Source organism: Chiloscyllium punctatum, chromosome 32 (genome assembly GCF_047496795.1).
Source record: "Chiloscyllium punctatum isolate Juve2018m chromosome 32, sChiPun1.3, whole genome shotgun sequence".
Lineage (NCBI taxonomy): Eukaryota > Metazoa > Chordata > Chondrichthyes > Orectolobiformes > Hemiscylliidae > Chiloscyllium > Chiloscyllium punctatum.
The window spans coordinates 69,427,439-69,452,819 of NC_092770.1; the positions used below are offsets into that span (position 1 = coordinate 69,427,439).

Consider the following 25,381-nt stretch of genomic DNA (forward strand, 5'->3'; position numbering starts at 1 on the left):
AGTGGACTAACCGTCAGCATTACAAACCACTTACAGTAGCTGTCGCAGCTTTTGGATCATTGGAGTCTTTATCAACAGCTTGTACTGTCAGAAGGTACTGTGCAGTTTGCTCATACTCTGGTTGAGCCACAAGATGTAGTTCCCCTGAGGCTGGGTTCATCCAAAATAATTGACTATAGCCTAGAGTGCTTCCCCCTCCTACAAGTGAATAAATAAGTTCAAGGCTTGGAAGATCTTTGTCCTCTGCAAGCACTTGTCCAATCTTTGTTCCCACTGGAAAGCAATGAACAGAAAAAGTTATTAGTATTTTACATTGTATGTTATTATTTCTTCATTCAATTGCAGATATCTCTAAACTTCTAGCTCGCAATGGGAATCTCTTGTTACTATAACCTCCCTCTTCTTCTTCAACATGCATTTTAAACCTACTTTTATGAACAAGATTTTGATCACCTAATGTAACACTTCTTTATTTAACTTTCTACCAATGTTTTAGAAGTTTGAAGCTTTGAAGGACATTGTGACATTTCACTACCATTAAAAGCTGCTATATGAATACAAATCATAGTTGCCCATGGTTGCCCTCAAACAGCACCTTCCAAACCAACAACCACTTCCACCTAGAAGCACAAGGGCAGCAAATATATAGGAACATCACCACCTTCAAGTTCTTTTCAGGCCACTCACCATCCTGACTTGGAAATATATCACAGCTCGATCACTGTCGCTGTGTCGTAATCCTGAAATTTCCTTCCTAATGGCATTGTGGGTCAATAAGTGCTGACCAGCCAGCGATGCCCACATCCCACAAGCTAGTAAAGAAAAATTCAGACCAGCAGTGTTTCTCTAATGGTTAATGATGCCCTTGGAAAACATAGATTGCTTCAAAAGCAAAATCATGCAATTTCTATTTCTTTTTTGCTGGTGAAGATTTTCCCAACAGTTTGTGTATGTTTTTAGTCTTTCACTATTTAAGAATCTTCCCATTATTTATCATACTGATGTAATACCTTGTGTATGCCAGATCCTCTGACAATTTTTATTGATAGATATCTATGCTCATAATTTTCCCATTTCCTCATGAGAACACAGTACAATCTTACAAAAGCAAAACCTTATGAATGGTCGAAGATGGAAAGAAAATTTTGGAAAATTTCAGTAGGTTTGGCAATTCTCCTACTTTCCAATGTTCCAATGTATACAGTATTCCCTGGATGGCGAGTCCCTGCTGGTTGAACACCTGTGGTAGCAGCATGAGGCCCTTAAGTGACCACTTTATTGCCTCAATTGACCTCTGGGAGGCAAAGCCACCTACAAACCTGTCCTCTCTGAACCTGATCTAAGCAAGAGGAGATAACATTGGGATTTCCTTCCATGTGTTCACAAGGTACCTTACCTCTGAACTTGTTGGGGTGGGGAGGGGGGAGGCATTAAATGTCACCCATTAGCTCTGTAACACCATGGAGAATGAAAGGAAAGTGCTTTTTGGTCTCTGCCACATGTGCCAGAACATCAGAACAGCAGACTCTCAAACATCTTGCGTTTTATCCTTTTGCCTTCAAGAATAACTGAATGCCAAAGTGTTGTTATTCATGAAAGTTAATGTTTACAGAAGAACATGTTTTCTTCACCCCTCTTGTCCTGAAAAAGACAGAGAGAGTGTGTGTGTGTGTGCGCGCACACCCTTTGGGGATGTTTAAAGGAATAAGCATTTATACTTCTATGTTACTGACTATATGTTAACCACTTGTTGTAACTGATAATAAACCAACAATTGCACTTATTAAGAGACTCGGCTGAGATATCAGGTTTTAAACAAGATCTAAGGTTTAAGGTGGCACAGTGGCTCAGGGACCTGAGTTTGATTTCACAGATGACAGTCTGTGTGAAGTTTATGCATTCTCTCCATGTTTGCGTGGGTTTCCTCTGGGTGCTCCAGTTCCCTCCCACAATCCAAAAATGTGCAGACTGGGTGTATTAGCCATGGGAATTGCAGGGTTACAGGGATAGGGTAAGGGGGTGGGTCTGGGTGGGAAGGTCTGTGGAAAATCTGTGTATATTCAATGGACTGAATGGCCTGCTTCCACACCATAGGGATTCTATAAGGTTTTACATAGATAAGGTATTTAATTTTACATTTTGGTAACTAAGCAAAGTATTTTGTTTTATGTTGTGACCTGTGGTGTGCCTCCCCTTATCCAGTCATAACAGATACCACAGATTTCCATCATTTTCTTTTTTAATTTGTGCAACATTACAACAGTCCATACTACAATGTAACATCATGGTGGTGAAATCTGTTCCATCTTGTATGATTCCCATTTCTTCATTGTTAAAATTAATGGTATTGCATTGTTCTGATGCCTTGCCAAATAGCATTGCAGGTTTGTCACATGCAATTTAACTATCAAACTTTATTTAATACCACTCCCATGAAAATTCTTGGGATATTTTACCATGGATGAGACACTGTATAAATGCAAGGTGGTATTGCTAATAAATTTGTTGGATTTGGTGGTTTTGTTTTGCAACCAATTAAATAGACCTAAGTCAATTGGTAGTTTATGATGAATATGAAGATAAGGGAGACATTTTCATTTCTAAAATTAAATTGTTCGAATGTGGAGGGAATGTGGAGGAAATCTTACTTCTTGTAATTAAATTCTTTAAAATGAGCTGCTAAACAATATACAGTTGCAAACTGTTGGATCAATATTTGATTCAGGACTGAATCAGATGACTTTGAAAATGCAGAGAAAGGTCACGCGACTCAATGTTAATTTGTTTAATCTGTCTACAGATGCTGCCAGACCTGCTGAGTTGCTCCATCATTTCCTAGTTTTGTCTCTTAAATGTTTAGGCTGGATCCAATGAGGGAATAAATAATGAAAACACCAAATACTGGCGATCACAGTGGTCAGACAGCATCCGTGCAGAAAGAGAAAGCTAACATTTCAAGTCTGGATGTCTCTTCGTCAGAGCTGACAGGAAGTGTGGAGGAGGCAGCATTTATGATGTAGTTGGGGGATGGGGTTTGTGGTGGTGGTGGTGGGTGTAGAGTGCTGGTGGAGAAAAGATGTTGATAATTCATGTTAAGTGATCAGAATGTGATGATGACAGAACAATGGCGTGTCTAACAGCCAGACTAGAAAGAGAAGACATTCCCATTGAGGTGGGGGGAATGGAGATTGGACATGGTGACAGAGAAAGTAACAAATAAAGCTAAAAGAAAGGGAAGAAATGGGAGTTGGTTCACAATGTGAAGGTGTTGAACTCAGTATTAAGTCCAGAAGGCTGTTAAAGTGCCTAGTCTGAAGATGAGATGTTGTTCCTCCAGTTTGCTCTATGATTCACTGGAACTCTGAAGTATGCTGAGGACAGACAGTGGGCATGATAGCAGGACTCTATGTTAAAATGACCAGCTACGGGAAGGTCAGGTTGCTGCTTGCGCATAGAACAGAGGTGTTCTGCAAAGTGGTCCCCAGTCTGCTTTTGGTTTCTCCAATGTAGAGTATGCCACATTAAGTGCAGTGAATACAATACACAAGATTGGAGGAGGTGCAGGTGAAATGTTGCTTCACCTGGAAATGCTGTTTAGGGCCTGGGATGTTAAGCAAGGAGGATTTAAAGGGGCAGGTGTTGTATCTTCTGCGGTTACATGGGAAAGTGCTGTGGGAAGGAGGGATGTTGATGTTCGTGGAATGGACTGTAGGATAACTAAGATGGTTTTCCTTATATTCTGTCTCTTAGCTATTGGTTGCAAAGCTTAAGTGGACCATGTGCTCACTGTGAACACTTTCCTACTAAGTCATTGTTGACCACATCTAGTCTTCTGTATAAGGACAAATTTGTCTGAATGACACTGGTAAAAGGGCCAAAATTAACTACAAGTAACTTGGATGGAGTATTTTTTTAGAATGGTTGAATTGTCTGGGAAATATCAATATAACAACAGCACAGGGGTTGCATTGGAGCAGTTCATATCTGATTGCTTAATTCTGTTTCCTCCTTTGCCACATCATTACCACAATGAATTTTACAGACTATGTTGACTCATTGACATAGACCCGTCCCGTGCAAAAGATCAGAGAAAGCAAGTTTAGAGCATTAATGCCAATTAATGCCTGAATAGATGTAAATTCTATCTGCAGCACTCACTATTACTTAAAATTAATATTGAATTTAATAATTTACTTAAATAGCTTTTTCTCCTTACTGAGACCTCCACACTCTATATATCTTTGGATGTTTTTGCTAATACCATCAGAATGTTAATTGAAGACAAAAATGTTTAGAATTGAATTTTCATAGACATAACTTAATGAGCGTAAGTAATGGCTTGATAGTGCCAACTTCAGTTTTTAGTTTTAAAATCACTAAGGTACATAAGGGCCTGAAGCAGGAAGATAGCTTATATTCTGTTCCTCAGGCCCTGATTAGTGTCAGATAACTTCCCACTTGATATACACCAGTTTTAATCATCAAGCTGGAGAAACAATGCTACATGCACCTTAATTCATAAAATAAGGAATAGAATGGGAATGTTTTGACCTCAGTGTCATTGATGTCTACTTACTTTCACTGAATTCAGATATGTTGAAAGTGTAAGATGTCTGGGTGAATGAAGGATTAAATTCATTGACTGGTATGACTGTGACATATACAGTCACTGTATCTAAGTGTGATAAAGTAGACATAGAAAACAGTTAAATGATTAAGAATTTCTTATGCAGTATTTCACATCAAACATGAACACATAACTGGATTCAATCAGAATATACTGTTTTTTCCATAATCCAGATGAATTAGTGAATATCTGTCTTCAATTTTGTCAATACCGTACCATTTACTTCTTTGACTGATATACCTGGAAATCCTAGAAGGCTCAAACTCTGAAATCTCCAGAAACTGGCAATCTCAATGCCTGGTACCTCCTCACTTCATGCTGCCTGCTGTTCTAAATGATTTTAGTCTCCAATCATGACCAAATGCACTACTGATTAACTGGTTGCCTGACTGGGGAAGAGACAGTGACAATGGCTCACACCATTTCAGTTAAGGCATTCAAGAGGGCATTGTCTGGTTAACTGGATAGAAATGGTGTGAGGGCTCTTGTGGTGTAATGGTAGTGTTCCTACCTCTGAGCTAGGAAGCCTGGTTTCAAGTTCCTCCTGCTCTGGATGTGTGTAATAACATTGCTGATCAGGTTGATTAGGGATTCTCTAGAAATGGTGTGCAGGGTTATGAGGAGAAGGCTGGAGATAGGCACTCGCTAATAGAACTAATGTGGACACGAGGAGCTGAATGGCTTCCTTCTGTGCCTTAACAGTTCTGTGATTTTAAAGTAAGCTTGCTCTTCTTAAAGCTGATTTGCACCTCTTATAGGAGAGATACTTTGTGGCTGAGGCAGGTGCTGGGAGTTCTGTGGGAGACAAATATTATCACGGAAATACAGAAAAGTGGCACAATGTGGGAGGGGGGATCTCTGCGGTTTCTAGATGCTGCGCTGGAAGCCCTGCTGAAAAGAGGACAAATGTCCTGGTCCCACAACAGGCCATTCAGATGCATGCCAGGAGGAGAAAGCAACTGTGGTGGTCAATACCGGAAGTTGAACCCCAAGACCTGGATGCATAGAGCAATGAGCTGCATTGCCCTACCCTACTAACTGGCCTCAGACACTGTTCATCACGGGACTCCCATTACTCTCACTTACCATTACATCTGATAACATAAGTTTCATTGTGCTATCACTTAGGGGTCAAGACTGGTGCAGTTGCCAATGCTCTGGCTGGCAAGATCATGCCCAGGTCCTGCTGTAGAAGGTATAGCTAAGAGCTTCGGTGGGTCACCTCCAGAAGAATGCTGTAGCTTGCGCACAATGAAATGCTCAGTGCATTGACAGACCTTCCAGAAATATCCGCAGAAAGCATGTGGAGCAGGCCAGCACGAAGTGGCACAACCTTTGGGCAGAGCCTGGAGGCCAGTTGTCCAGCATGAAGGTGGTGGAAACTCCACTGTTATTCTTTCAAACCTGACATCATCTGATGGTGGGTCAACGCTTTGTTTTCCATTGCAGCTACCACAGGTGTCACCCAATGTCCACGTGTTCCAGCGCAAGCTGAGATGGACATCATATTAGCTCCAAGTGCTGCCATTGTTCTGGGGGAAACCAGTCTGCAGGGTGTAAGGCATTACAGCCATTCTTCAGACTGTTCTGCTAAACGAATACTGGGATTGCTGAAGCACTACCCCAGAGGAGCGGTAACGACTTCATGGAACACAAGCCTCTCTCAGGATTAGGTTAAAACTCACACAACACTAGGTTATAGTCCAACAGATTTAATTGGAAGCACACTAGCTTTCTCAGGATGACAGCATTTGCCAATCATCACTCCAACAGGACCCTTGCACTACTCAGCCAGCAAGCACACTGTGTCTGCCCATGCTGAGGTAGTGCATTCAGAAATTTCAGAGCAGCTTGCTCTGTAGGGCCCTCTCCTGTCTTCCACTGGGATAGCATTGCATAGGGGCACTAGGAGAGGCAAAAGCAAATGGAAGAGATTTGTTTTTGGGGGTTGGAAATAGGCATCTCTGGCAAGGCTGGTATTTTGTTGCTCTGGGTGGCCTTGAGAAGGTAGTGGAGTAACAACCAGCATTGTACAGCAGTTTTGGTGCCATATAAAGCAAAGTGGAAGGCCATTCAGCTCACTGATTGTATCCTAGCTCCTTCTTCAAACAGTGCTCCATTAAATTCCCTTGTGCAACAATGATGGCAAAACGAGAGTTATTGCAAACATCACTTGCTTCAGAAGGAGCCCAATAGCTAAACGGTTGTCATTATGATCACCTTCAAAGTTGCTAAAGGGCGGGGATTAACACCCACTGAAGTCTGAAGTAACCCGTTCACCTTTCTCTGTGCTGCACCAGTGTCTCGGAGCAAGTGGGTTGTGCAGAATTGTAGACATCATAATCAAATCCAGCAACTACCGCACCCCTTGCTGGAGATTTTACCAACTTCAAATAACTCTAGAAACCACCAAAGCCTCTACAATAGAAGCAATCATTTTGGAGTCCGAAGATAGTCCTGCTGGCTGGGTGTGGTGGAGGAATGGTCCCTGTTGTTCTTGAATATGTGCTCAGTTACAGAAATTATACATTGAAAAATACCTTGGCTGTTAGTTTCACTTCCTTCATATGTAGATCACAAAACACAATACTTAAGAATGTAACTTTTAAAAAGAGTTTTGCGATCTATATATGAAAGAAGTGGAACTAACATGATCATTCTAACAGATGAGAGACTTAACAAACAAACCAAGATATTTTTCAATGTATCATTTCAGTTACATCACACTGTAATCTTTAGCTATAAATTCTGTGTCTTACAATTGTGTCCTCCACAACCACTTGATGAAGGAGCAGCGCTCTGAAAGCTAGTGCTTCCAATTAAACCTATTGGACTATAACCTGGTGTTGTGTGAGTTTTAATTTTATCCAAATTAGTAGCAGAGAATAGAATAACTCCATTGCTTAACCAAAAGGTAACAGCAAGATATTTTTCAGAAATATTAGAGTGTGACATTCAGAATGTAAGTTCTAGACTTTCATTTTAAAAAGATTTGTTTCAATCAGACATTCAGATGGTCAGTCACTTACCCTGGTAATGTGGATGAGCTTTATCTGTGACAACTACTGACATCACATAAACATTGTTATCCTCAAGATGAGAGGTTGCTTCAAAGTCCAAGTTACCAATAACCTACCAGAAGACAAGAGAGAGCATTAGTTGCAATGGAGTCTGAAGTAGCTGAAGAACTAAATGAGCATGCCTTGGTATTGGTGCCTGATTTTTTATTTTAGTTTCATATGGGATGAAATGAAGGTATCAAGAGCAAAGCCGATGAAGAAGGAGGAAAACAATCTTATAAATAGACATAGATATAGAAGGGATTAGAATATGGGCTTGTAGTGGTGCAGGTTCATAGTTTCTTGAAAGTGGAGTCGCAGGCAGACAGGATAATGAAGAAGCTGTTTGGTATACTTGCCTTTATTGGTCAGAGCAACAGGTATAGGAGTTGGTAGGTCATGTTGTGGCTAATCAGGACATTGATTAGGCCACTTTTGGAACGCTGCATGCAATTCTGGTCTCTCTGCTATAGGAAGGATGTTGTGAAACTTGAAAGGGTTCAGAAAAGATTTACAAGGATGTTGCCAGGGTTGGAGGGTTTGAGCTATAGGGAAAGGTTGAATTAGCTGGGGCTATTTTCCCTGGAGTGTCGGAAACTGAGGGGCAACACTATAGAGGTTTATAAAATCATGAGGGGCATGGATAGAATAAATTGACATCCCTTTCCTGGGCTGGAGGAGTCCAAAATTAGAGGGCTTAAGTATAAGATGAGGGGGGAAAGATTTAAAACAGATCTAAGGGACAACGCTTTCATGCAGAGGGTGGTGCGTGTATGGAATGAGCTGCCAGAGGAAGTGGTGGAGGCTAGTACAATTGCAACATTTAAAAGGCATCAGGATGGGTTTATGAATAGGAAGATTTTAGAAGGATATGGGCCAAGTGCTGGTAAATGAGAGCAGATTAGATTAAGATATCTGGTTGGCATGGACAAGTTGGACCGAAGGTTCTGTTTTCATGCTGTATATCTCTAAGACTCATGGCCCTCTATAACACAAATGTGGAGAAATTACTTCTTTCAAAAAATCATGGATCTGTGGAATTTGCTACCTCAGTGTATGGTGGATGCTGGAACACAGAGAAAATTTAATGAGGAGATAGATTTTTAATGAGTAATAGGTTAAACGATAACATAGAAAAGTGGAGTCGTGGCCAGGATAAGATCAGTCCTATTGTGTTAGATCGTATTATGTGCTAGAGCAGGTTCGAGGTGTTGAATTACCTACTCCTGCTCCCAGTTTTTATGTTCTTGTGAATAGCAGTCAACATTGCTTTAGATGGGATAGATCCTGTATGATATGTCTTCTTGGTTTGTTTGAAGAAGTGGCAACTCAAATTACCTCTATGATATTGTAGAGTTCTCAAAGGTATTCAATCAGTTCCACACTCCTGCTAACCACACTTGAGGCATTGATGATTCAAGACAATATTAGGATATGGATAAGAAACTGAGTGAAATGTAGTAAAACAGGTGGACTAGTAATATGGAATATGGGGGAAGTTTTGATTGAAGTGACTCAATACTATTTCTCAGTTGCATTAGTGACAAGGATTCTGGTAACTTAAATTGATTCTAGGTGGGAACAAACCAGAAAGAAATGGGTAGCCCAGGATTTACAGAATGAGCTCAAGAAAATGTGAGACACAGAAGAGGAGAAGTTACCAACAAAAACAGTACCAAGTAGCCAAGTATGAAGTTGAATGACAGTGTGATGTTGGGTGGATATCAGCACTGCAAGGTGGCCATGGTGTCCTTTAGACTTGTTCCAGGAATTGCAAGTTCCAAGTTCCCGCAAAACCTTCTCACTGAGTGAAAAAGTTGATTATTCAAAGTTTTTCTGTTTTGAAAAATAAATTCTTCATTGCACTGAGGGAAATATCCATCTTGATAAGCCCACTTGACAATCAAAACTGCCCATTTCATTATCCTCCTACTATACTCTCATTTCAGTTTCAATTATGGAAACAAAAAGTATGGTTAAAGCTTTTTGATGACTTTCATTTTGTTTTTACCCTCGGCTTCTTTGTTCAGGTGTGACTACATGATGTCTGCAACTTGACAGTACCTTGTGCAGGTCACCAAGTGATGTGAGCTGTGCAACTATGGGACATGACATTAAAGCGTTCAACTTTTGTGAATCTTCTAGCTGATTTTGACCCTCTGCCAACTACCCCCCAAGCTTCCTGCTGGAATCCTCTACCTTTCCACAGCTAAAGACATTGGGCACAAATGATACTGAGGTGCTCCTGCTTTATCTACAGAAAATTCAAGCTCCTGTCCTTGATGCAGTATCAAACAAGCAATTACATTTATCAGTAAGCAATTGGGCAAGGTTTGCCTGGCTGAAATAATCATTTATTTGATTTGATTTAAGCTTTATTGTCACCTGTACTCAAGTACAGGAGTACAGTGAAAAGTGTACAATATCACCACACATGGCACGATCTTAGATACAAAGGTACCTCGGTACAAAACTTAGGTATAAGTAGTAATATTGGGAAACAAAGTCAAAAGTAATGCATTACCATTGTTCTTAATATAAGTGGAAAAATAAAGAAATAAAATTAAAAGTTAACATTACAGTCCTTCCTGGTATTAAATGGAAAAATGAAATAAATTAGTAGCTTTTAAATGGAAATTGGGTTTATTTTTTCTGTTGAATGTCTATTTACATCCTTGAATGGCTGACTTGATGTTTATCAAGTATATAGGTTGAAAAGTGAAACTCTCATACCACAATAGTATCATTATTCTTCCCATCCAGAGCAAATCTTCCAGCAGTCCTGAGAGCAGGCTGAAGTGAAATAGTGAACTGGCTGTTTGCAAGATCCACATCATTATCTGCACAGGATATGGTAACAACTGTTGTACCCTTTTCAATCGTTTCTGGTATCTGGATGCTAAACAAAGGAGAAAGTAAGCAGTTGGGCATTTACACAACCCCAAATTAGGAGTTCCTTATGAATTTCCTTGTCTTATATTTATTTTATTGTCTTTGGATAGCATTTTCTATGTTGTAGATAGCATTATAAATAAGGTATAGCCTGACACAAGGAAACATGGCAGATACCAAACAAAATTAGGCATAATGCTCAGAGGGAGGTCATAAAGACGAGAAGATTTGTGCTAGTGTACAAGATCCATCAGATTTCCCAAGGCATTTCAAACGTTCTAGCTCACAAGTGATGGTTAACTCTGCAGGCTGAAAACAGGAAACCCAAGCAAAAATACTGAGGCAGAATTTCATGGTCAGAAGTGAGGTTTGAAATTTCACTGATTGCCTTTTTGGTTCAATGTTTGCATTAATCTAGAAAGTTCGGTTGCTGCTACAGCAAAAATTCATTTGTGGCACACATACAGAAGTGTGAATCTTGCAGTCTATGTTGGGATCTTGGAAAGATCTTGCCAGCTCCATTGAGGGGAGATCAGTAAGGTGACCCCATTATACAGGTAGTGGGTTGACCCCTCCTCTTTATGCTCCAATGGAACTCTTGGCTGATTGCTTTGTTTAACTTATCACATTAGCAATTTAACTCACATTAGCAATGCTCCTGCTGTTTATCCAATGTGTGCAGTGAGTACTGGGATACAAAACTTAAAGTCATTAGCTGTTAAAAGGCATTGCTCATATTCTACATAGTCAAAGTCTATTTCATCCTTCACTTTTGGGTTTATTCGCTGATGTTGGTTTGGAGATCACGAACAGCTCAATTTTAACATTCTCATCCTTGTCGAAACATTTCCCATGATCTTGACCCCTTCCAATTGCTGCAATGTCCTCCAGCCCACAGCTCACTGACAGCTCTGATTTCCTTCAGTTCTGGACACTGCACATCCCTGATTCCTTTGTTCCTCTCTGGCTGTGCCCTTGTTGTCTGGATTCTAAATGTTGGAACACTCCCTGGAAACCATTCTATCATGTTATGCTCCTTTTAGGATGCTCCTGAAAACTGACCTCCTTTGAGCAGGCTTCCGACAATTTGTTCTCATATCTCCTTATATGGCTTGGTGTCAAACGTTGCTTGGTGGATGGTCTTGTACATTCCCTAGTGATGTTTTACCACATCAGAGGGGCTGGCTAAACAAATGCAATTTGTTTTTGTTGTTTTTCAAGATGGGATGAAACTTCAATGAGACATTGTAATCAGACAGTAAAAAGGACTATTACTTGAATGGTTAAAAGAAATGCAACGTGCTGCTGTGCAGAGGTACCTGGGTGTCCTTGTGCATGAATCACAGAAGGTTGGTCTGCAAGTACAACAGGTAATTAAGGCAAATGGAATTTTGTCCTTCATTGCTAAAGGGATTGAGTTTAAAAACAAGGAGGTTATATTGCAGCTGTACAGAGTGCTGGTGAGGCCACCCCTGGAGTACTGCACGCAGTTTTGGCCTCCTTATCTGAGCAAGAAGGTACTGGCAGGGATGCAGAGGACATTCACTAGTTTGATTTTGGAGTTGAGGGGGGTTGACTTCTGAGGAGAGACTGAGTAAACTGGGATTATAATAATTGGAATTTAGAAGAATGAGGTGGGATTTTATAGAAACGTATATAATTATGAAAGGAATAGATAAGATAGACATAGAGAAGGTGTTTCCACTGGAAGGTGAGATAGGACAAGCAGAGTTAGGACTGAATTGAGAAGGAACTTCTTCACCCAGAGGATTGTAAATCTATAGAATTCCTTGACACTACTTCACTAAATGTTTTTAAAGCTCAGATAGACTTTTCTTGAACAATAAAGGAATTAAAGATTATGGTGAGTGGGCGGGTGAGTGGAGCTGAGGCCATGAAAAGATCAGCCATGATCTTATTGAATGGCGGGGCAGGCTCAAAGGGCCAGACGGCCTACTCCTGCTTCGAGTTCTTACGTCCTTATGAATTACCCAGTGGTGAAACCAAAAGTATACTGATGATCCAACCTGGCTGAACAAGCTAACAGCCAGTATCTACTTTATAAGGGCATTAAACAATGGAAGCATCATTCAGACATTTTGAAAGTATGTTGTTTTCATCTGAATAATTTCCTTGGTCTTCTAGAGCACAGTGAGTGCACAACTGGTCAGCATGATGGGGTACCATGCAAAGATGAAAAGAAAATGCCTGAACATCCAATAATATGGGTGATTAGTCCCATTATGTATCCACATTGATAATGTACCTCATTGTTTGATAGAAGTTCACTGTGAATGTAATATATTCACCTCCGTCACTACTTCCCCCATTACCAGGGCTAAAATTTTTAAATGACTACAAAATTCTTTTCAATATGAAGGCATGCATGTGTTGTTTTGGTGTCCTTGTATCACACCATGTGCTAGGTAGGCTAATGATTTTGTTATGGACAGACTGTACACAAAGGGTACATACGTATAGTGAACTACAAAAACAGAAAATGCTGGAGAAACTCTGCAGGTCTGGCAACATCTGTGGAGAGAGAGTTAATGTTTCAAAGAAAGTTTTGAAGAAAGGTGCCTGGACGCAATGTCTTAACTTTGTTTTCTCTCCAGAGATGCTGCCAGACCTGCAGAGTTTCTCCAGCAGTTTTTGTTTTTGTTTCAGGTCTTCAGCATCTAGAGTATTTTGCTTTTGTTTGTGTAGTGAGCTATGTCAGTAGTGACACAAGAGATTAGATGATGGGAAATACTCCTCAGAAAAAATCCAACTGTGTAGAATTTGTTAGGTCTAAGAGTGTGAATCATTCCTCGAATATTTAAGATGTGGAGGTGCCGGTGTTGGACTGGGATGGACAAAGTCAGAAGTCATACAACACTAGGTTATAGTCAAACTGGCTCATTTGAAATCACAAGTTTTCGGAGTGCTGCTCCTTTGTCATCTGATGGAGGAGCAGTGCATCAAAAGCTTGTGAGTTCAAATAACCTGTTGGACTATAACCTGGTATCGTGTGACCTCTGACTTAGAATATTTAATTAAAAGTAATCTTAAAAAGACCTGACTACAACAACATCACTTCAGTAATGTAGAGCAGCCACATTCTTCCAAGTTTCAGTTCCACAATAGCAGAGACACCAGTGTTCTTCAGTATCTTGCCTCTCAGGACAAGCCCAGCCCTTTTTTAGTGTTGTAATCTTAAAGCAAAAAAACTTCATTAAACTATATCATGTAACATAGCTGGGAGTCCATTCTAATCTGCCACACAAAGCATCAAGAACAAATCTTCCTCACTGTGTAAATGGTTCATTCCCCATTGTGCAGTGGGATATATCGTCACTAAGTTGAAACCTTCTGGATTCACTAGTATTTACAGAAACATAATAATTAATCACAAGATACCTGTGTGCATGTGGGAAACAGAAGGGCGGGTTATCGTTGATGTCTCTTATGATAACAATTACTGTCATTGAAGCTGCATGCCGTCCAGATAGGCTGTCTTTAGCAACTACTTCAAACTGTTGAGTTGGAACAGTCCGGAAAGGGCTACTGTCTCTGTCAATTATTGCTGACACAATCAGTTCACCTGTGACTGCAATAAGAAACAAATGGTCAGTATTAAGGATAATATTTTGCTTTTCAAGCTTACAAAGATTTTTGGCAATAAAAAAATGAAACAATGATTATGAATTATTCCCACTGGAGCAGGATCTAATTCTATAGACTCTGTTCCCTTCCCTCATTTCAGTGTCAAAGCAGCCTGATGCCACTCAAATGTGACTATGTCAGTTAGAGGTGATAATAAAAAACCTTCTAACATCCTACTGATACTCCTGTGATGCATCATAAAGATTGCAAAATCTTTTATTCTTGAGTAACATGACCCTCTTTATTGCACTAATCTTACATTGCAGAATGCTCTTCAATCTCCTTGTAGATATTGCTTTCTTTCGATTATCTTTTATTCACTTGTGGGATGTGGGTTTACTGGCTGGCCAGCATTTAGTGCCCGGCCCTAGCTATCCTTGAGAAGGTGATGGCTATAGGTCGACCCACAATGCTGTTAGGGAGGGAATTCCAGTATTTTGATCCAGCAACAGTAAAGAATGACAAAAGTAAGGATGGTGAGTGCCTTGGAGGAGACCTTGCAGGTGTTCCCATGTATCTACTGCCCTTGTCCTTCTAAATGGAAGTGGTTGTGGGTCTTGTGTGATTGATGCAGGTTCTTTGGCATAATTTGAAAGTAATAAACTGTGAACTTGGCATTAATATGTATACTTTTCTCTTTTTCATATTGTTAAGGAAGGCATAAAATTGTTTTCATTGCATGTAAGAGCACATGTCATGTCAACAAGTAGACGTCCAAGGGTATGTTAATAATCAAATTGTTGGAGTTTTTATCCTATGGAGGACGTTTGTGTTTTGAATGGTAAATTTCCTTAGTGCCATCGAGCCATACAGATGTACAAGACAGAAGAAGGCCCTTTGATCCATTACATCCATGCTGGTTGAAATGCCAGCTTGTTCTAATCCCATGTTCCAGCACATTGCCTTGGCATTGCAAGTGCAAACATTTCTTAAATGTTATGAGGGTTTCTGTCTCTACCACCCTTATAGGCAGTGACTTCCAGATTCTCACCACCTTCTGGGTGAACTAGTCTCTCCCTAAAACCTCTGCCCTTTTCCTTAACTCTGTGCTTCCTGTTCATTGATCCCTGCATCAAGGGAAATGTTTCTTCCTATTTATCCTATCTATACTCCTCCTAATTTTATACATCCGAATCATGTTCCCTTTCAACCCTCTGGTGTGTCCTAAGGAAAAGGAAAACAACACTAGTCTGTCCAATCCCTCCTCATAACTGAAACTTTCCAAGCCAGGTAACATCCTAGTGAAACCCCTTTCCACTCTTTCCTGACCAGCCATATCCATCCTATAATATGGATTCCAGAACTGTACACCATAATCTAGCCATGGCCTAACCAAACTTTTACAGAGTTCCCTAGTTCTTAAGCTGCTCTTAAACTCCTGTCCTTTCATCAGGCCTATAGTTTCTGCATGTTTGCAGTTCCTAAGTAGATGGCACATTTTTTAGATGCTAAGCCTTGTTTGTGTTGTAATGGAAAATGGTTCAACTTGCATTTCACATACCTGAGTTAATAGTGAAGTATTGATTTGTAGTGCTCATAACATAAATCAAACTGCTTAATACACCATCTTCATCCAAACCATGGTCTGTAACTTTTCCGATTACTGAATTTGGGGGTGTTTCTTCCGACATTTCAAATATTGTTTCATTTCTGGAATAGATCCAAGGAATCCAAAATACAATGTCTCACATGGTGTCAGTTCAGAAAAAATGCATTTGTCTGAAGTTACATCCAAAGCGTAAGGTGAACATTTCAGAAGTTGTTTTACTTTTTTTAAAAAAAATCAAAAGGAAAGTTGAAAATGGAGTATGAAAGTTTGTGTTATGTTACAATCAAAAGCTAGCATTTGTGAAAGTCATCATGAATCTTTTGAGTTGTTGGAGCAAGCCAAGTGATTAATTAATGTCCTTTAGGGAAGGAAATCTCTTGCCCACTTTTATGTCAATGAGATTTACTCCTAACTATCCCCTGAGGAGTTCCAGCAAGAAACTCATCTGCATCAGGCCTAGGACCTGCAGCTCATCAGGCAGGGCCCCACCACCTCAAGCAGGGCAACAAGGGGATTTGAGCAAGTAATGTCAGTCTTGCCAACATCCCAAGAAAGAATTTCTTTTCCAAATGAAAATCATCTGAAATATAAATGTCAACTGGCAAAAATATGCAGCTCATCAATTTGGAGAAGAATGACAGGTTAATGTTCAAAAAGTCTCTCTCCATTGGAAATGATACTTTAGAATTATAGCATATCCTTTTCAGAGACACTAATTGATCTATGAATGTTAAGCATTTTCTTGATTTTATGATGATTTTATTTTCACTGCTTTCCTCCAGCTGCATCTGCCCTGATACAGACTTTTTTTAAAAACACAAGATAGATATATTTTCTTCAATGTACTTACAGCTTAAAGATGGGCCAATTGTCATTTGTGTCAATTAAAGTAACCACCACAATCCCAGAGATGCTATTACCTATTGTGTCCTTCACAGTCACTAACACAGTGAATCTGTAAAAACATAAAGCAATAATCCAAATATTAAATTGCAAGAAGGTTAACAAAATGAAGGCAATTTTGAAAGGGATTGGAAAAAGATTGCTACCTGTGAAAATCTTCTTCATAATGAAATGGTCTTGCTGCAAGAATTGCTCCACTTTTCCCGCTGGGATGAATAGTAACCAAAGAGGAGTTTACTGAGTACTGAAATAAAGCGAAAGTACTTGATTAGCTTCTGGGATGAACCAGTGAGTTCTACATTTATTTATCAATAATGTAAAGATATAACAAATCTACCTTATTCTTCCGCTTTTTTACTTAATAACACATTCACACTTGGTGTTATTTAAGATGGGGTTTCTCAACCAACGGGAATGATGTTTCCCACTGGTGGGAAGCGAAAGTCGACCAGCTGGGGAGCTGAAATACTTGCCAATGAATTGCAACGCATGCTTCTCACTAATGATTAAATCATTATCTGGTTTGTTTTATTCACAATTTCGCAATAAAACCTGTTCTCAGCAAAATACTGCAATTTTTAAGTCATTAAAATGTCCAAAAATTGTTGATTTTATGTTAATGTAAATTTAAAAATGCATTCCTTAGAGAAAAACTAATGATATTTCATTTTTATCCTTGTGGGACCAGGGATTTTGTCAAAAAATTGAAGTGTGATACAGGCGATGCAAAAGGTTGAAAACAGCTGATGCTGGAGACCCTGGTGTGGGAGTGGAATTCGCTATGTTTAAATCTCTGATTTAAAAATCACACAACACCAGGTTATAGTCCAACAGGTTTGTTTGGAGGCACTGGCTTTCGGAGTGCTGCTCCTTCATCAGGTGGCTGTGGAGTATAAGATCATACAATACAGAATTTATAGCAAAAGATCAGTGTCATGCAACTGAAATGATATACTGAAAAAAATCTCGTGATTTTTAACTTTGTCCACCTCAGTCCAACACCAGCTCCTCCAAATCATCGATCTCTGAGGGATCAGGCAAGGACTACTAATTAAGTCCCAATATAAATCATCATCAAAGAATCCCTATAGTATGGAAATAAGCTATATGGCCCACCAAGTCCACTCTGACCCTCCGAAGAGTATCACACCCACACATCCTATCTTATAACCCTGCAATTTTTCCCCATGGCTAATCCACCTGCACATCTCTGGTCACCACTGGCATTTTAGCATGGCCAACCCACCTCATCTGAATATCTTTGGATTGTGGGAGGAAACCAATGCACCTAGAGGGAACCCACACAGACATGGGCAGAATGTGCCTTCTTTACACAGACAGTCTTCCAAGGCTGCAATCGAACCCGGGTCCCTGGCGCTGTGGGGCAGCAGTTCTAACCACTGAGTCAGTTGAATTCATCCAAATGTTAGTGCAATTGGACATTGAGAATGTCTGAAAAATAGGAAGAGTTCTTCATTGCACTCTAGAAGCAAAGGAATCTAGAAAACAGCCAAGAACTAGCCAACCACAAGCCTCTGAAGATGTGAAGAGCCTTTCCAAATCAATGTGTAGCAGCATATTTTAGAAACCGAGCTCTTTCTGAGCTGCACTGTATTGTGGTTTGTTCTCATCATCATTACTCGCTTATATAGCAAGTTAGTAATTGTATCACTGTCCTATGTTCTATGTTCTTCAGTTGTTGCTATCACAAGATAGCATTTAACATCTGAAATTGGGCAAGAGAGAAATGAATTTGCACCAGATGTTGAATAATGGGGAAGTAGTAATTTAAACACTACCACTTGTTCTTGGATGTATCCTGTGTTTATATTCTTCTTAAAACGTAAGCATAATCTTACGGCAAATAAGTCTTTATATTGAAAGAAGAGAGTTGCTACTCTTTTGAAAAACTTTGTTGAAAAGGGGAGTTGCCATGTTGATAAGTGGCTCCAACTGAAGAGTTGTTAATCAACAGTTTTTGATTAAATTTACATTACAAACTGCAGCAAAGCCTATTTTAATGTGTACTTCTGTCTTTGAAATGGCCTTGATATTTTATGATCTATTTTATTGTGGAGCTCTGCTATACCCCAGCGGGCAAAATACTCTGGTGCTGAGTCCAACAGGCAAAGGAGAGAGCTTTAGCTTTGTACTGATCTGGCTGTTCACAACTGATTGACTATGATGCAATTGGTCTTAATATTCCATATTACAAACCATGATCCTTCCCATCATTTTCCAGCAGGAATGACCAGGAACTGATTTTATTTTAAAAACATTGTAGGTTGATTGACTTAGAATGTTGTTGCTTATTCAGGATATTGAGAAATGTCTCAGCTGCTGTGGTGGAGTTTGTCACAGCTGTAAAAATGTGAGCAGTAGTCAAAGCAGCTTATTGGATGTGCATTAGCCTGAAGCCTCCTCAGTAAGATGGAAGTTTTTTAAAAGAAAAGGATTGATTTTTGCAACTCTGTTTTTGCAGAGTGTCAACCAGGCAGGAGACATCCTGAAAGAAAACTCACATTATTATAATAATGTTGGGCTAACACAGCCTGGTAGAGGTGTTTTACTAAGTATGCCATCTTTACTTGTTGCCATTGGTTTGTCTATTTCAGAAGTTACTTACAGAAAGAATATTGTCATCCCTGTCAGGATCAATTGCTTGAACTTCGTATATAATTGCACCAACTGCTAAATTCTCCAGAAAGTCAACATATACAACTGTGAAGTAATACAAAATAAATGATCACATTAATGTGTTCTTATGGATACAGATATTATTGGACCAGTTAACACAGCCCTTTTTAACACGCAAAAACGTTATGCAAGAAATTTCTTTAGCAGAGTGACATTTGAGTAGAAATGTTGCTACAAGGGCATAGATTACTATTATGTTCTCTTGATCTCTGTGTCTGTTGCATTCTTGTACTGTAGCAACTTGTGTCTTTTTTGATTAAGGCATTGGAATCTTTTCAACTTCATTTAGTAGTGAGTCCATTTATTTTGGTGGCAGGTTCAATGGCAAAGATCTAATCTGAAGAGGTAAGGAAATGTTTGATGAGGCAATTGATATAACGTACATGGAGTTATTAAAGGTGTTCAATACAATATCACACAATAAACTTGTGAAGAGGGTCAGAGATCAAGCAATAAAAGGGGAAATAGCAAAATGGATACAAAATTGGCTCAAGGATAGGAAATAGAGTTACAGTTTATGGGTAGCTTTTGGACTGGAAGAAGGTTTGTGATAGTGTTCCCCAGGGTCAGTATTATAACCTTTGCTTTCCATGATGTACAGGATGTCTAGATTTTGGTGCGCAGGGGACAATTTCAAAATTTGCTAAACTTGGGATAGTTACAAACTGAGGAGAACAACATAGAACTTCAAAAGGACATTCATGGAGTGTGTAGATAGGTGGCAGATGAAATCCAATATGGAAAAGTGTGAAGTAATGCACATTTGTACAGATAACCTAGAGAGACAGAATAAAATAAAGGGTGTTGTTCTAAAGGATGTGCAGGAGCAGAAAGACCTGGGTGTAAATGTGCACAAGTTAGAAAAGGGGACGGATAGAGAGAGCTGTTAATAAGGCATACATAATTCTAGGCTTCATATTATTAGGGAAATACAGTAATGCACAGGAGCAGGAAAATTACGATGAACTGATATAATACGCTAGGTTTATCATCAGCTAGAGTATTGTGTCTAGTTTTGGGACGACATTTTAGAAAAGATATGAATGCATTGGAGAGAGTTCAGTAGGGATTTATAGGAATAGTTCAGACCCTTCAGTGATGGGGAAAGATTGGAGTGTAGGACGCTGTGTTTTCTTTGGAGAGGAGAAGATTAAGAAGAGATTTGATAAAAGTTTTCAAAACCACATAAGTCTGGACTGAATTGATAGACGGAAACTGTTCCAATTTGTAAACTGAATGAGAACAAGAGGACATAGTTTTAAAGTGTTTTGCAAAAGTGAGTTGATGAAAATCTTTTTTACACAGCAAGTAGTCAAGGTATGGAATGCACTGTCAGGAACTGTGGTGCAAACAGGTTCAGTTGAGGCATTTGTGAGCATATTGGATGATTATGTATTGGCACTAGGTTAAAATGCTCAGAGAGTCAATGTGGATGTAATAGACTGAATGTGAGTGAGAAAGATAGAGGGAGATATGATTGAGGCAGGTATGTGGAATTAAAGTGAAGCAGTAGAGCACCCACAATTGTCCATCTTAATGTCTATCTTTGGAGGTCAAAAAGGTTTTGGCTTAAGTCTCAACCGAGAAACAGCATTTGCACCTGGTTAGAATTTCCTCTGTACTTTAAAAGGACTGCAAGCCAGTCAAGAATAAAATCCTCAACTCACCAGACTCAGAGCGCTATAGTCTGAGTAAAATTAGCATGATAAATTCCAGATTATTGCAGAACCTTTCCCTTTCTTTCCTATTATTATGACAAGAACCATCTGCAGAGTTCACTCAAATAACAGCAAAATACCATGGATGCTGGAGATTTGAAAAAGAAAGTGCTGGAGAAACTCAGCAAGTCTGGCAACATCTAAGGGGAAACAAACACAGTTAACATTATGCATCCAATGATTCCTTCAGAACGCCAAATAAATGTTGTTGTACTCAGAACATTATCTCTGTTTCTCTAGTTTCAGATGCTGCCAGACCTGCTGAGTTTCAACAGCACTTTATATTTTTATACCTGGAGTTCATCTTTGTTCAACCCATTTTTCTGTTTCCACTTGACTGCCTGCAGTAAATAAATTAAGTGAAAACAACAGCAGTTCCCTTTTTCTGAAATTACGTTTGCAAACTTCTCAGTAGATCTTAGCTACCACACTAGTCCTTAACTATCTGTTGTGTGAAAGAAAGAACTAAGTTTATACGGCACCTTTCCCAAGCTCCAGAAATTCCAACACTGCTTTTCAATTTGGTGATTATGGGCGTAAAACAATGTTAAAGCTCTTCACAGCTATCAAAAAAAACTGTTGGGTAAAGAATGTTTTAAGTCTGCTCTGTTGTATATCTTTTATATCAAAAATAACAGGTACTTACAACAAGTTCTGAATAATACTATCACATTTACAACAAGTTCTGAATAATACTATCACATTTATAACTCGTGCTGCCAAGTGAAAGGTAATGCCTTGATTGGTAGCAGCTTTGAGGGTGAAGTGATGTCCTTACAGTCCTATTAACCAAACAGCAGCAACATTCACCAGTGCATGTCGCTTGTATCAGAAATGGCATCGGCCAGTGTCTCTGTAACGGCCTCTGCCGCCACACTCCCACAACCACTTCGGGGCTGCAGACAAGGGGCTGGGTTCCGTCCCTCCTTTTCCCTATCCAACACTCCTCTAGACACTGCCACCTGTCAGCCATATGACCTTTTCTCCAATGCACCTGCTCCTCCACGTGTCTAGGCCGAGCTGCAGACTGGGAGGTTGCAGTGGGGATACACTGTAAGCAAGGATAGGTACCAGCTCACTTGGCTGCAACTCAGGGGGCTCTCTGAGTGCTCACTTATTTATTGCCTACCTGCATGCTCACATCATTCGTGCAATTCCTTCTAATTTTCTTGATAATAAAGAAGTTCTCCAAGACTTGTATAAGGAGAGAGTGAGGATGTAAGTCTCATTTTTCTTGTTGTCTTATTGTTATGTAACACATGTTTGAAATTGCACCTGACGGGAGAGGCATGTAAAGACCACATTTTTATTTCCTTTGGTTTTAGACTGTGGACTGAAAGATGGAAGATACTGTTTTAGGCCAATGAGATTCTGCAAGGAGATGGCTGCTGTTTTAACTATCATGCTTACACTGTGAGTTGTGTATCATGTTGCATTTCTCCTGGAACAGTGAGAGCAAAAATTGGGTTTGATTTCAACCGCTGGTGACTGTCTGTATGGAGTTTGCACATTTGCCCTCCATCTGCATGGGTTTCCTCTGGGTGCTCCAGTTTCCTCCCATTGTCCAAAGATGTGCAGGTTAGGTGGATTGGTCATGCTAAATTACCCCATTGTGTTCAGGGATGTGCAGGCTAGGGGGATAAGCCAAGGGAAATGCAGGGTTACAGGGATTGGGTAGGGGTTTGCTCTTTGGAGGTTTGGTGTATTTAAATGGGCCAAATAGCCTGCTTTCACATTTTAGGGATTCTATGATTCTATGAAGAGCAGACACCATGGATTCTATGGGTTCTGAACAAGAGGGGCAGTTGCTTGATGACAAGATTTTGATTACTTCTTAACTAGGTGACCACTGCTGCATGGAACCAGGTCAAGAGAGGAACCGCTAGCCGACAAAGAGGAAGCATCAAAATCATTCTGTGTGTGTCTCTGTGTCCTGTGTGATGGTACCAGAAAGGGTCCCATAACACTTGCCTGTCACCTTTCGCTAACCCTAACCTTGATGAAGAAGGAATAAAATGTTTTCAAAGGTTGTGAAAGATGAATTCTCAACCAGTAACTGAAAGCGGGGGACAGCGAACAAACAACCTTGTGTCAACAGCAAAGAATAAATGGAATTGAAAACAAAAAACAAAAAAAAAACATCGACTTGTGCCTTCTGGTATTATTGAATTGTATTTTCCTGTCTTGTTTTCATTTTGCACTCTTAACATCCACGTATGCCTGCCACTTTGTGTCTGTTTGGGAGAAAGTGAGGGCGGCAGATGCTGGAGATCAGAGTCAAAAAGTGTGGTGCTGGAAAAACACAGCAGGTAAGGCAACATGAGAGGAGCAGGAGAATCAATGATTCGGACAGAAGCTCTACACATTTCTGATGGAGAGCTTATGCTCGAAATATTGACTCTCCTCCTCGTCAGATGCTGCCTGACTGGCTGTGCTTTTCTACACTTTTTGACTTTGTGCCTGTCTGTTTGTGAAGGGGGAATGTTCTAAAAGGGGCAGAGGCTTAAGTTATAGAGAGTTATAGGTTAGCAATTCAAAATAAACAGTTATTTTCATAAGTATAGAAACCCAGGGAGCATTTTCTTTTAACCCGAGAATCATCAGCTGGATCGACCAGGGACTTTGGACAGTTTGACTAAACCTTTTCATATTTGTGACCTCTCTGGGAATTGTGGGAATTGATTTCCAGCACGTGACATTGTGACAACAGCGCTATTGAAGAAAACTACTCATGCTCTCTTGTTTTTGAAACATGTGACTCAGAAATCACTCTCTGATTGGGCAACTCTTCAAGGACTTTGCTCCCTTCAAGCTTTTTTCCTCCCTGAAGTGAAGAAGGTTTTCTAAGATTACAAAGGGATCTTAATCAAATGGGTCAATGGACTGAAAAATGGCAAATGGATCTCAATCTTGATAAATGAGAGGTATTACATTTTGGTACAACAAGCAAGGATAGGGCTTATACAATTAGTGGTAGGGAGTTGGGTAGTGTTGTAGGGCAGAGAGACCTAGGAGTTCAGGTATATAATTGTTTGAAGTCTGCGTCACGTATAGACAGGGTGGTAAAAAGGATGTTTAGCACGCTTGCTTTCATTGCTCAGTCCTTTGAGTACAGGAGTTGAGAAGTCATGTACAGGACATTCCAGAGGAAGTAGTGGATGCAGGTACAATTACAATGTTTAAAAGACATTTGGATAAGTACATGAATAGGAAAGGTTTTGCAGGGAAATGGTCCAGGAGCAGGCAGGTGGAACTAGCTTAATTTGGGATGATGGTCGGCACAGACTTGTTGGACTGAAGGGTCTGTTTCCGTACTATATGTCTCTATGACTCTATGAACATCTCTGCCTACCTCCATTTGCAAGATTATCCAGGAATCTTGGGGGCTCATTAACATCACTTAATAAAACTGTAAGTGTTCCAAAGTCTGAATATCCCTTATTATCTGTAACATAGATTAACAGGACGTAATTGGAGTGAGTTTCGTAGTCCAGTCCAGGATTGTCTGAGACCGTCACCTGAAATTTTAAAAAAAAGAGAATTCATTTCGCTTGAAGCTCCAGGAAACTGCGCTGTAATAATTCAAAATACAAAGAAAAGCACTTTCGACATGTTGCTGAGCTTACAACTTTCAGCACAGGTGACTTTGGAAGGAGGTTGTGGTGTGCTGCTGGTTAGATTACTTCATTCAATTTACAACCCCAATTACAAAGCTGTTTTTGAAAAAAAGGATGTCATGTATCTAATAGGGTGGAGAAACTCATACCTCTGCCATTTAGGATAGTGACAAAGCTCTCGATTTAGAACATCCAAATTGAACATTTTACCGGAGTCACGGCTAAATGACGTTGAGCCTTATATATTGCTTTCAGATAAACCATGAGAATTTATAATCAACATTTACATGAGGACAGAAGAAGAAAAATAATACAGAGAAAAATATACAATTTATAACCCATTAATGTGTTAGAAATGGCCATGAATTTCAGTGATGTTCGGAGATACCTTGGTTGCATTTGCCATGGACGCTCACATCAATAAGAAGATTATTAATTGTTTATTATTTGGACATTAAATCTCTCCAGGTGATGGATGAGTATTAATTGTTCACTCACCTGTGCCTATGTGAAAGTTAAAGGTATGGAATTTTTTTCAAGGTGCATGATGTGTTATGTATGAATCTCTCTAAATAAATGCATCTAAGAGTATAAAGGCATGGCTCCAGTGTTATATTCTTGACTATTTGGCTATCTGAGTTCCAACAACCATGCTTTAGTCTTTTAGGTCCAAA

General features: G+C 39.7%; 1 protein-coding gene across 1 annotated transcript in view; it reads right to left on the minus strand.

Annotated features, from left to right (window-relative positions):
- The window catches only part of LOC140457817 (cadherin-related family member 3-like), a 52,331-nt gene that overhangs the window by 21,326 nt on the left and 5,624 nt on the right, over positions 1-25,381 (minus strand). The window contains exons 3-12 of the mRNA XM_072551435.1: positions 24,443-24,608; positions 19,302-19,396; positions 16,822-16,919; positions 16,623-16,727; positions 15,725-15,873; positions 13,978-14,167; positions 10,420-10,585; positions 7,657-7,759; positions 4,577-4,675; positions 35-273 (exon numbers count right to left, since the gene is read on the minus strand). Of these exons, the coding sequence (XP_072407536.1) occupies positions 35-273; positions 4,577-4,675; positions 7,657-7,759; positions 10,420-10,585; positions 13,978-14,167; positions 15,725-15,873; positions 16,623-16,727; positions 16,822-16,919; positions 19,302-19,396; positions 24,443-24,608 (1,410 nt within the window). The remainder of the gene's footprint in view (positions 1-34; positions 274-4,576; positions 4,676-7,656; positions 7,760-10,419; positions 10,586-13,977; positions 14,168-15,724; positions 15,874-16,622; positions 16,728-16,821; positions 16,920-19,301; positions 19,397-24,442; positions 24,609-25,381) is intronic.